The 12,410-nt window shown below is 42.3% G+C and overlaps 1 protein-coding gene across 1 annotated transcript; it reads left to right on the top strand.

The window, feature by feature from the left end:
- Positions 1–986: 986 nt before the first annotated feature.
- paqr4a (progestin and adipoQ receptor family member IVa) lies at positions 987–11,603 on the top strand. The gene is made up of 3 exons (XM_037087611.1): positions 987–2,170; positions 5,589–5,807; positions 6,654–11,603. Exons 1-3 carry the CDS (start codon positions 1,885–1,887, stop codon positions 7,085–7,087), a joined length of 939 nt encoding a protein of 312 aa, XP_036943506.1. The 5' UTR covers positions 987–1,884; the 3' UTR covers positions 7,088–11,603.
- The last annotated feature ends 807 nt before the right edge of the window (positions 11,604–12,410 follow it).

Raw genomic sequence — 12,410 nt, 5'->3', positions numbered from 1 at the left:
TTCAGTGAGCAGTGAGGTTTATTCTAAAATGAATCATAGTGATTCAAAGGTATTACAATATAATTTTCATTCACTGGTATAATCCTGCCTTTCACAAAACCTCTAGGCTTTTCAAAACATTCCTGAAAGGCTGACCTCAATCTTTATCTGTAATTATATCATTACTACAGAGGGAAAAGACACACTTTGTCTCTGTTATCACCATATATATTTTTTTTTTTGGTGTGTCTGACAAACAATATTCATGTTCATTGCGTTCATCATGTGAGCTCAGGTGGTAAATCCAATATTTCCGCCTGTATTGAAGGCAGCTGTAGCTCAGTCAGTGTAGGCATTCACGCTGCCAAGTGCAGCCAGGCAGCATGAACCCAGTGTCAGCCAACCAGAATTAGACCGGAAGTCGGAAGAGTGTGCCTTCAAAATAAAATAAAAGAATGAGTACTAGCATGTTCACTTTGTTAAAGAGCTGCAACTTTATGTGCCTGTCTTGTAAAGGGTTTGTTGAGAAACACTACCTCATTACCTCAGATCCTCTACTGTTCTTGTAACCTGCTATTGCATAACGCAAATGGGACTATTGTGCAGTGTTGGGAAAAGTACCTCAACGTCAGACTTGATGAAAAGCAAAGACATTGTGTGATGATATGTATTTGTAAAAGTAAAAGTCACCCAAGCGAAGAGTCCTTGAGTAAAAGTCTTACAGTATCGGATACTGAACATACCTCAGAGACAAAAGAACATGTTAAATTGAACTAAACATATATTTACATGTACACTATGGGTCGACCAATAGTTGGATCTGATATTCAGCATGTTTCTGATAATCAGAATCTGGTTGCTGATTTTTTTTTTTGTGTGTGTGTGTGTGTGTGTGTGTGTGATGTAGCATGTTATCTGCAGAGTGACTATTAACTGAAGTTATGAAATCAAAGTAGGGGACTCGAAGGTACAATTATTTTGAAAACGATGACCGGAAGTGCTGCCGTGTTAGTTCATGTAGCTTGACACTTCTGTAGAAGCGATGCAGGGGACTTGAGGCCGCCAGGGATTTTCAAGGAATACGGCTAGCCAGAAATAATGGTGGATAATAATAGGCTAAAACAGATGTTGAAGAAACCGAATGCAAGCTCTGCGGACCGGGCCGTGTATGTTTGGAGTCAGCCAGCTCAAACATCAGCTTCCTCAGCCCTTAGTTACAGGACATCGATAGCCGACTGCCCGGCTTGCTAGCCCGCGGTCCCTTCCAAAAATCTCCGCGCTCCAGAATCACGGATCTCATTTGCGTTTAAAAAAAAAACACAAAAAAACAGCATTACGAAACCTAGCCGGCAATCAGACGGACCTGACCTGAGCGTACGCCAACCTCGTGCTTACATTTCAAGTGAAGGTATGACCTGCTAGTCCTCTATCGCAAAATCTGACCGCTAGGATCAAGCTAGCATCATCTGGAGTTGGATGGACGCGCGGCTCGCACTCGAAACACCCACAGCATCCCAGCCCGGGACGCGTTCAAGCCCGCGCTGCTGCACCGGAATGCTAGCTGCTCACTGAGGGAAGTGGCTCCTAACATGAAGAGGAGGAACACTGTCTCTCGACCGCTCAAGGCTTTTGGGTGCTGCACGGACATTTTTTAGATGCCAGATGTGATGTCCTGCCCGAGCTTGCACCATGTACGTGGCTGGCCGTGTCTGTCTCCAGCCTCGCGGATGACACTCACACAGGTACCGGCCGTTGAGAGCAAACAGCGGCGGCGCGGATACACCGTCGCCGGGTAGTGCTGAGAGACCTGACGTGAGCCTGCTAGCGCCAAAGCTAGGAGGCTAACAGCACAAAATATTAGAAGAAGAAGAAGAAGAAGAAGAAAAAAAAGAAAACCCTTAACAAATGCCAACACAAATGGTATCCCATAAGGTTTTAGTCGCAATAATCTTACTAAATGTGTATATAGGTGTACAGTCTGTTTTTTACTTATTCGGCGGCGTCCTTTTAACGGTCCTGTTTGCTATGGCATTTTTAAATGGACCCAGGCTGCTGGACTGGGCGAATTCACCTCCACATCTTCAGTTTAACAAATACGTCCTGACGGGATACCGGCCAATCTCCTCCGTGCAAGACTGCATCAGGAGCCTGTTCTACCTGCACAATGAACTTGGGAACATATACACTCACGGTGAGTACGACAATCAGCATGAAGCGCTTAGTCAGCTGGTGAGATTTCTGTGTGACTTTGTGGAGCATGAAGCCACACCGGTGCAGACACACTGCACCTGAGGGGCAGGATGCTAGGACAGACATTGCACTGAAGCCTGGACGTTTTTGCATTCAGGAAGGCAGGCAGACATGACTTTAACATATAATTTTTTTTTTAGCTAAATGTATGGTCAAACTCAAAACATTTGTCTTACTGATGAAACATTTTACATTTGTGTCTTTGTCAGCTAGGCAGAATTAGAAATATTACCTGTTTTGGTTTGTAAAACATAAATCATCAATGGTTCAAAATGACTGATTGCATTAACACAGGTTTACTGTAAAGTTATGTTACCTCACACATGTATTCCACTACATTGTAGAGTCAAATACTGTACTTGTAATTCACACAATGTATAAGACAGCTGAAGTTACTAGCTGATAACTAGCTGATGACACAATGCTGCCCACAACACTAACTGATTGATAACACGTCAGCCTAGCCTATAAAAGTGAGTAATCTGAATCTGCAAAGTAAGGAGTAACTTGATTTATCAAATAAATGTGAGAGAGGACGTATACAGTAGCAGAAAAAGGAAATACTCAAAGCACCTCAAAATTGTACTTAGATTTATTACATCACTGGTTGTTTTCGAGTTTCACTTTTGCTGCAAATTAATATCAGCCCCATATATTGTTTTTCAGTGTCCTCGTAGATACAAGTCTGAGTTTTTTCATCAAGATCTATGCATTATTCCCAGAGCGCCCTATTGCTCAGTGTTTGAGAAAGAGAGAAAAACTTCCTGGATCTATCCCTTCATCCCAGGCTGAGACTCATCCTCCATCCAAGTTTCGTGGAAATCCTTTCTGTAGTTTTTGTGTAAACCTGCTGACAAACCAAGCAACAAACAAACGTATACCCATCTTGGCAGAGGATCTGCTGATATTATTTTCTGTTTGATAAGTCTGTATCGATTTGTCTAAGTGGTCTATGAATCAAGAAGATTGAGAAAAATGTAAATCACAGCTTCCCTGACTTCAAGGTGATGGCTTCAAAATGTATTTTTTTGTCCAATCAACAATCTGAAACTCAAAGATGTTCGACTCATTTGAAACATGACAAAGCAGCAAATGCTTTTGTGTGAGAAGCTGGAACTGCAGTTTGTATTTAGTACTTCTGTTCTTGTCACTTGTAATGGAGTATAGTTACACTTTAATTACTATTCACAAATGCTCTGAATACTTCACCACTGCTGATGCATTCAGTCATTTTAAAGGTTTTCCACCAAAATGACCCTTGTGATGACATAGAGAACTACTTTGAAACTGCTTTTTCTTCGAGTGAATGTACCATACATAGTACATCGTGTGTGTGCCTAATTGGAGAGTGATTTTTGATTATTATTTCAATTAATAGGCCACTAGGGCACATTTTACCTTTTTCATCCATTCCAAAATGTCATGGTTACACAACAATATGCCATTCTTTTAATAGGTTGGCACCAGCCAAAATTAATTGCAGTAATGTGTTAATCTGTGCAGCCAGAGGTGAGACTGATGTGTCAGCTTGTTAGCAATCTGCATGGTGTTATTCTGTTTTCTGACTGATACGATTACACTGCCAATAGCATGGCACACAGCAACATGCCTTGGTTCCTTCACCCCTCTTTCTTACGACCGTCAAATTTATCTAGATGCACATCTGATCATCTGTGTGCACGCCGCCTTCAGAGAATCCGACAACTTCATCATTCTGAAGGTCATTATTTCACGGCACTCCAACTGCCAGCAATCACTGAATAAACTGCAGTAGTTATCATCTGGGAAGTGGCCCTTGAAGTGTTTATTACACTCCAGTGACATCAACCGAACATGTGACCTTAGATGCACTCTTTACGTCATTGGCTATATAAGGAGGTGATTTTTAATCTAATGACTTTTGGTCCAAATCTAGAAGAGAAGATGCAGAGCTGTGCTTGTAACTCAGGTGGAGCGTTGTTGTCTTTGGACTGTGGTGAAACATTTCAGCCAAGTTTCATGAGTCGGTTTTGTTTTGCATATAAACTCAAAACATCCTGCCCGCATGCTCGGCACTCAGACACTCCACCGTGTTCATGCCGCGGGGCCGTCTGAGGAGATCCTCTCCGCTGTGTTCAACCCAGAGTGGAACAGAGTACGGCCGGTCGGCTCAGGATGAGTGGGGGGAGGAGCAGAGATAACACACTTAAAATAGATGTGTTACATTAGATGGCATTGCCTGTATCACCTGGCTGGGACGTATGCCTTGACATTGGGAACGGCAGAGCGAGCAAAAAAAAAAGAAAAAAAAGCAGAAGGGAGTGCAATACGCGTGCAGTCGAGTGATAAATGATTGTAACAGCTGTACTGCATGTGGATCAGGTTTCAAGGTCTTCTCCCTCGCCTGATAGATCGGCTCAAATTGGAGCTATGTCGACATTCACAATATGTCCCTTCCTGCATGACAGTAGGCGCTTAGTGGGACCCGTGTCTTTCCCTCACAGGGTAACACTGATACGTTTGTGCCAATCATGTAGTTTTCTGCTCTGCTCCACATTATTCTTGCTGGTGTTTGTGCACACTCAGCATTTGTAGAAGCCTTTTGCAGCCGCTTGTTCTTGTACACTGTGAAAAATAGCGTGCACACGCCTCGGAAGTCCTGAGCTAGATTATCAACCACAGTAAAAACATTGGATTTTGGTTTGGTTTTGACAAAGTGTCTGTGTTATCTTATCGCGTTTGAGCTGTGGTTTTCATGCCAACCTGCACAGAGCCTCAGACTTTGTTTTCTCTCCATCATGTGACGCCTTAGAAGTAAATGCACAACATTGAGTAGTCCTTCAGTATATGTAGGGCTGCAACAATTAGTCAATAACCCCAATTAGTTGATTGAAAGAACAGTAATTGGCAACCAGTTTAATAATTGATTTATTGTTTCCTTTTTTTTTCAAGCAGTTTCCAGCTTCATAAATGAGGACTGAAGGATTTGCTGCCTTTCTTTGTCATCTTTGATTATAAAATTGTAAAATCCAATAGAGTGTTTTGGTTTTGTACTTTTGGTTGGAAAAAAGAGCAACTTGAAGAAATCACTTTGGGCAGATTAATCCATTATGAAAATAATAACAGTCCCAAATTATGAGTCTGGTCACCGACCATACCACAGTTCCTCCAGCATTTGCTTTTGTAGACATGAATTGTCAGTGATGTCCTAAAGTACCTCATGCTTTACAAATTTTGCCATCAAAAATATGAACTTACAAACAGACAACACTGCAAAGGTAAATTAGATGTATTACTCTACCTTTTATAGTACATGCATAAATTACAGTTGAGGTAAAACCTCCTCTAACAATCTGTGCTGTCTCTGTTTCTCTCTCCAGGCATCCCTTTGGTTTGCTTCCTGGTGCTGCTGCCTCTCAACATTCCCTGGTCTCAGATCAGCGTCACGTGGTTGGGCGTGGTGCACTTCCTGGCCTGCCTATCGCCCCAGCTGGGCTCTGTGCTCTATCACCTCTTCATGAACCACGAGGGAGGGGAGCCGGTCTACCACACGCTCCTCAAACTCGACGTGTGTGGAATCTGCATGATCAACACGCTGGGTGAGCTGTCTTGAGCGAGCCGGCTCAGCAGATTTCTTCACCGCTTATCATTTCGCATTCATCGTCAGCTGCCTTCCTTTTATTGCTGCTCTGTTTACGTTAAGGGTGGAATTTTTCTTTATTGATTGTCAATGATTTACCACGGGAGTGTTTTGCTTGGAGGTGTATCAGTATTGATTTGTCAAAACAAATTTGACTACTGAGTCAACTGGCCAATGCAAACATGATCCAAGTTCTGAAATGAATATTGATCCGTCCATGCTGCCTATATAAGCCTATTAAAAATGACGTGAAATATATTTTAATTATTCATTTAACAAACATGCTGGCCATACTTAACATACGATGGCATGATGCTTGATGTCTACATTTCCCAATTAATTTGTGAGTTCATTTAACATAAACATAAAGCAAAACATAAAAAAAGGCACAATCACAAGTCTCTCTGTTCCTTTCTCCTCCATTTCCAACTGTATTATCTAATAAAGTGAAATGCCCCTAATAATTATCTTCAAAATAATTGTCTGTCAACCGACTAATGACATAATCTACTAATCCATAATCCAATTACATAAAGTGATCTCCCTGCAGACTTAATGATTTGTTCCCCGCATTTAAGCAATTTTCTACTTGTGGAAAGTTTATTAATTCACCCAGTTTCTGTTTCCTGAAAGGCTTTCACATGTCAAGAGCGTAGAATTGCATGCAACACCAGGCTTCTAACCACACTTCAAACAGTTTGACCTCCTCGTGCTGTGGCATGCATCAGGTGTTGCATTGCTGCTGACTCAGGCATCAACCCTGCATCTCTGTGCTAACACTTCTCTGTGTGTTTTCCTGTCTCAGGGGCGCTGCCCATCGTCTACAGCACTCTGCTGTGCTACCCGTTCATCCGCACTGTGGCCCTGTTAGTCTACATCCTTCTGTCCAGCCACGCCATCTACTGCGCCGTCACGGCTAGGAGCAGCGTTCGCCGGCTGCGCTCCTTCGCCTGGCAGGCGCTGTTCCGCTTCTCTTTCTTCCTGCTGCGCTGGGTGGGGGTGGGCGGCGGCAGCCCCACCTCGCTACGCCATTTCCTCATGATGGACGCGTTGGCTGTGCTGGGCGGGGTCATCAACATCACGCGCATCCCGGAGCGCTTTCGCCCGGGCCTCTTTGACTACTGGTGTAACAGCCACCAGATCATGCATGTACTGGTGGTGGGCTCCATCCTTTACCTGCACTGGGGTGTGCTGGACGACCTGCTGTGGATCAACAGCTACAACTGCCCCTCAGACTGACCCCACCCCCTGCGACCCCCAGCCCTTCACAAGGAACACTGGGATGTAAGGTTAAAGAACCTCTGGGGGGAGGGGGGTGTCTGGAGAGGGAAGGGGGAGGAAGGGAAATCAGGAGGGACTTATGCTGTGAGGTGCGACGATATGTTGACCGTGCACGCAAACTCAGAATGTTCATATCTTCGTCCATCTTGGTACTTTGTGCGAACGCGGGCAAAAGTATGTCGAGTCACACGCACAAGCATTTTCTGTCACTCACTTGCCGCAAACATGGACACACAGGTGACACACACGCAGCAGAATGGGAATATTTTAAACAGTACATTTAATGACTGACTATTGAACACTGTAAAGTCTTATGTAAAGGCTCTTGTTAAAGGTCACTGCTGAGTTTAAAGCCTTTACTTAATAATAGAAGTTTAACTTGAGCATTAGCTTGATATGGTTAGTTAAGAAAGTCTGTGGCTAAATGATATCACGTGCTCGAGTTCTCTCAGATGTCACTGTTGCTACCTATGCAGCACATCCATATCTCAGCTCATGCACATCACATATACCACACACACTCAGACACCCTCACACCTATATTTTTATACCACATGTACATACCGTGAGTGCTGCTTGAGGCACTCATAGAGTTTTCACTACGTCCACCTGACTGAGTTTTACCGGACTGGCTGTTCTGTCCATGTTTTCCTGTTTTCTGCCTCTTTTATTGTGTGTGTGTCTGATTTGTTCCCCTGGTCACAAGAGCATAAGGAAATGAAGGTGGGTGAGGGGGTTCATTCCTGAGTGTGCAAGCATGTTGGCAATGAGTTTACTTGGTTGTTAGAATCAATCGTGCAGTGTTATTGGCTTTGTTTGCACCTGAGCTCAGTGCCAATAGAATTCAGATGTTTTTAATCAGAAAAGAAAGTGCACTGGTTTACAGTTTGTGTTGTTCAGTGGCCAAACCGTTGGCCAAACTTTTGCTTATTGGAGCCTGCTCCAGGTTATTTACCCACATATATTTATGACAACCTCCCGTTGTCAGGATGATTGTAACAAGATGAGCTTTTAAATTGTACTGAGAAGTTTTACACTGAAATGCCAACATATGTGCATTGGATCTTGATGTACATGTAGCATACAAGATACACTGAAAGTTACATTTCCTCTTAATTTCAACTTGATTGCAAGTGTAAGTCACTCTCTAAACAATTATATGGCAGTCTCTTTAGAGAAACTTGAGATGAAACCGACCTGCGTTTTAGCACAATATGCACGAAATACTGTCATGAAGTATATTATATTTATTATGTTTTTTATTCATTTGTATTTATTTGCTGGCAACGGTAAAAATGTGTTTGTCAACTGCCCTGGCTGGCTGACAGATCAAGTTAGAGGTCAGAGAAAATCTTTTGTTTCAGTCAAACTGTTCAAATCCGGAGGATTAGCTCCTCATTTTTCTCTGCACACACTCTTTTTTTTCCTAGCGATTATTTGATTCCTCAGTCACACAGTAATATTGTTGAATGAGATCAGTTGCTACGCATTGCAATACACTTGAGCTGCAACTACGAGATACTGCTGCTCATGTTTACAGGGAATCGCTTAAATGTTGAGAGGTTAGTTTGTAAAATGTCAAAAATTTGCTCATCACAATTTTCCAGAGCCCAAAGTGACTCCTTCAAATTGTTCTCTTGTCTAACCAGCAGGCCAAAATCAGTGTAATATAAAATGTTTAACTGTTTTGATTGAAAAATGACTGAAACAGTTAATCGATTATCAAAATAATTGGCCATTGTTTTTCTCTCGATAGACTCATCGATGATGTTCACAATAATGAGTAGAAAGGAAAATGTGTTATATGAGTTTTAAAACATGTTGATGTTATTATTGTCATTTCTCTGACTTGAATTGTTCTCATATGTTCAGATGTTTACTTGTACACTGACCTCAGACTTTGATGCTTTAAAAGGGTCAGTCATTATTGCCACTTTATGCTTTCTAATTTAGATGCACTATGTTTGCTCTGCAGTTGTGTTTGTGTTCTTTGACGGTTACAGGTTGCACTTTTTTAACCAGGTTAATACAGGTTAGATGGTTGCATTTTTTTAAGCTATTCTTGCCAAACTGGAATGAACCTCTTCGCCCTCCTGGCACGTTTTAGTTACGTCAAATTTTGTGTGAATGGTCATGATTGTTTTGCCCTTTTTTTTTTTTTCCTGCGTGGTATTTCAGTCACTACTCTTTAAGTTACTGTTCCTTTAAGCTCAAGACTAGCGGCTGATGTGCGACTCCTTTTCCAGAGGCAGACTTTACTTTTCTTAACGACATTGCACTTGTTTCCGATGCCAACAGTCGCAGCCGCCCACTGACTAGTTGCCAATCCCTTCAGCCTCACTTCATCTTGCCAAATTAGCAGTGTCTGAGGTGTAGCACATCCTCTGCTTCCTGTGCTAACACTGACTCAGAGGTGAAGGAGGATTTCCCACAGTCTTTATCATGTATAATAGCCTCAGACTGCACCCCCAACCAACCCTGCCACCCGCCCCCCTCTCGCCTTGATGAAAAGTCAGATGCTGTACGTCTGCTAGTCTCACTCTAACACAGTGATTTTTAACTGCTATGACCGTGGTACAATGTAAAAGCTGAAACTAATGTATTTTTTGGCCACTGAATGAAAACTGGAAAAAAAAAAAAAAAAAAAAATGCATGAAAGTAGCTGAAGTCTCATAGTGTTAGCTAATCGTTCACCGTAGCCATCCACAGGCCATGTCACTCAGATGGAAGATGACTGCACAGGTAGTGGATCGTACGGGGGTTCATCGCTACAGGAAGATGATCAGAGGCAATACATCACCTTCAAATAAACTGCACTGTTCATCGTTCTCAAAAAGGGCTTTGGATTAAAGTAAATTACAATTCTGAATCACATTTAAAGTCCATATAAATAATGTAAATACATGTATGTAGATTATATATACATACAGTGCAAACGATATACCCTGACTCATTTTTGATACACGATATGTTAAATACGGAAAAATGTAGGGACAGGATTTTAACGGGAACTTATTGGTGTGCTGATTGCTCTCTTTCACAGCCAAAGCGAGTTATGAGAAAAGGGAAGCAGACACGGCTCAGCGCGGTGCTCCAGATTAATATCAAAGATGTGTGTTTGCTTTAGCTATGTCCATATGTATGTGAACAACACAGAGAAAAGAAAAAAAAACAATGCTGAAATTGGTTTCAGTGCTAATGTAGACTTGTTTGACCCTTTTGTGACCCCTAACTAAGAATGCTTTTGATCATTTAAATGTAACCACTTTTTTAAGGCGCGCGGGAAAGACATTCGTGACCACCGTGGGGGAATCTTGGCGGGCATGTGAATACCTCGTGACTACCACTGGTCTATCTATGCATTATCAGCCGAAGGATACGTAACAGTGAAGTCGATTTGTGTTGTGGTTTAAAAAACAGCTCTCCGATACGCTTTGCGACGGAGGGCTTCGCTCTAACATCCTGGGTCTCCCACTTCTCAGGGTGCCATAACAGTAGCTGTAACATCCGAGACCTGACCTCTGCTGTCTGACACATGGCTGCGAGACTATGATCTACCTCCACCTGTCCTCTCTGTCCGGTCTGTCCGTGCTGTGACCTGGGCAACAGATTGGACAGAAGGGAGAAAGAAGGTGGAAAGGAAGTCTTTCTCTGAAAACCATGTTGCAGGAGTGGAACCTGGCCAGAAAATGTGTCCGTTTGTCTGTATGTTAAATGAAAAAAAAAAGAAAAAAAAGGAAAAAGAAATGACATGATGTTTGAGTACATCGCTAACAAAACAAAATTCGAGTTTTTTTTTAATATAACACAGGTGCCGGATAGCCTGTTAATGACCTGTTTATAATGGATTACCTGTATTGTTATATACTGATTATTATGATTACTGTTCTTCTGTGGATCCTAATAATGACACTGGTCTATGTGTACAGATAGAGACAAGCCCTTTCCTTTAGGATGAAGGGAGCTTTCTGGAGGGTCTGTCTGTTATTCATATCTGCAATGTCACGGCATTTTTCAAACGACAAAGTGTGGCTCCATCTAGTGGAAGTTCATGTGCACTGATGCAGACATTACTGTAGCCATACTGCAGGCAAATGAAAATAATTGACAGCTTGTTACGCTGTCAGCGCTGGCTTGCAGTTATTCTCCAGGGTTTATTTATTTAGATTCCTGGATCATGTACGTATGCCATGTGTGTATGAGCTCTCCTGTAGAACCCATACAAGCATGAGATCCTCGTCAAATTTGCTTTCTCCCTAAGCACTGACGGGGTGGCTGATTGCATCCCCAGAGTGCCTCGTTATCTGGTCCATGTGCTTGCAAAGTCATGTGCACGAACCCAGAGACACAGTTTGTTCCCGTGCTGTAGTTCACGCGTCTGTCCAACATTAACGTCCTGTGTAACAGACAGGCTCTCACACTCCTCAGTCTCCAGCAACGATTGTGCAATAAACTGAAGTCTATATTTTTAAAACCGCCTATACCTTCTCTTTCATTTAAGTGTCGTTTATTGTGAAGTCTGTGTGTGTGCGTCTGCCTCTGTACTTCTACGTTTTGATTTGGTTTGTGCAACTGGAAAGCGAGCACATTGTGGCATGTCCTCGTCTCTTCAAACTGCTTTTAGAGGGTTTAGTCTTAATTTTATCCAACTGCTGGAATAAATGTTAGCAATGTAAGTTTCCCCAAACCGCAGATATGTTGAAACGTGCATTAGATGTGTTGCAACTTTGTTTCTTTATGTTGCAATTTTATGTTTCCGCATGTTCAGCTTTTGATTTTGTGTTGTGACAACACTGCCCTTATGGTTGGATTAGGTTTAGGCAAGAAGACCACTTGGTTGTAGAAAAAAACGATCATCGTTTGTCTTTCCTGGTTCTGATAATTGTCTCAACATCTTGTCAACATCATCCAGTGGTTTCAGCTTTACAGTGGTTGGAACAACGGCTCTGAACTGTGGTCTCTTTTTTGGTGGCCATCCGCAATCAGCTGATATACACGTAATCTGAGTGGTGATCATGAAACATAGACGTTTAGATGTATCCGTGGTTTGCAGGAACAAATGCCAACATTTTATTCTGGCATCTAGGCTTTTAAGTTGGTATAAGTAGTTGTGGTGGTTACGGTTGGGACCAGGGGCGGAGCATCCATACTGGGTTGTTTTAAATCTGTCATATTAGCCTGGTAAAAGTTAACATCTGTTCATATGACTACTTTTCACATTTGGTTAAACTTTGCCTGAAAGACTTAATCGATATACTTTTGGCTTCTTGGTATCAGTCAA

This window comes from Acanthopagrus latus, chromosome 23 (assembly GCF_904848185.1).
Source record: "Acanthopagrus latus isolate v.2019 chromosome 23, fAcaLat1.1, whole genome shotgun sequence".
Classification (NCBI taxonomy): domain Eukaryota; kingdom Metazoa; phylum Chordata; class Actinopteri; order Spariformes; family Sparidae; genus Acanthopagrus; species Acanthopagrus latus.
The sequence above is the reverse complement of the archived record's forward strand: the minus strand, read 5'-3'. Positions and strand labels throughout refer to the sequence as shown.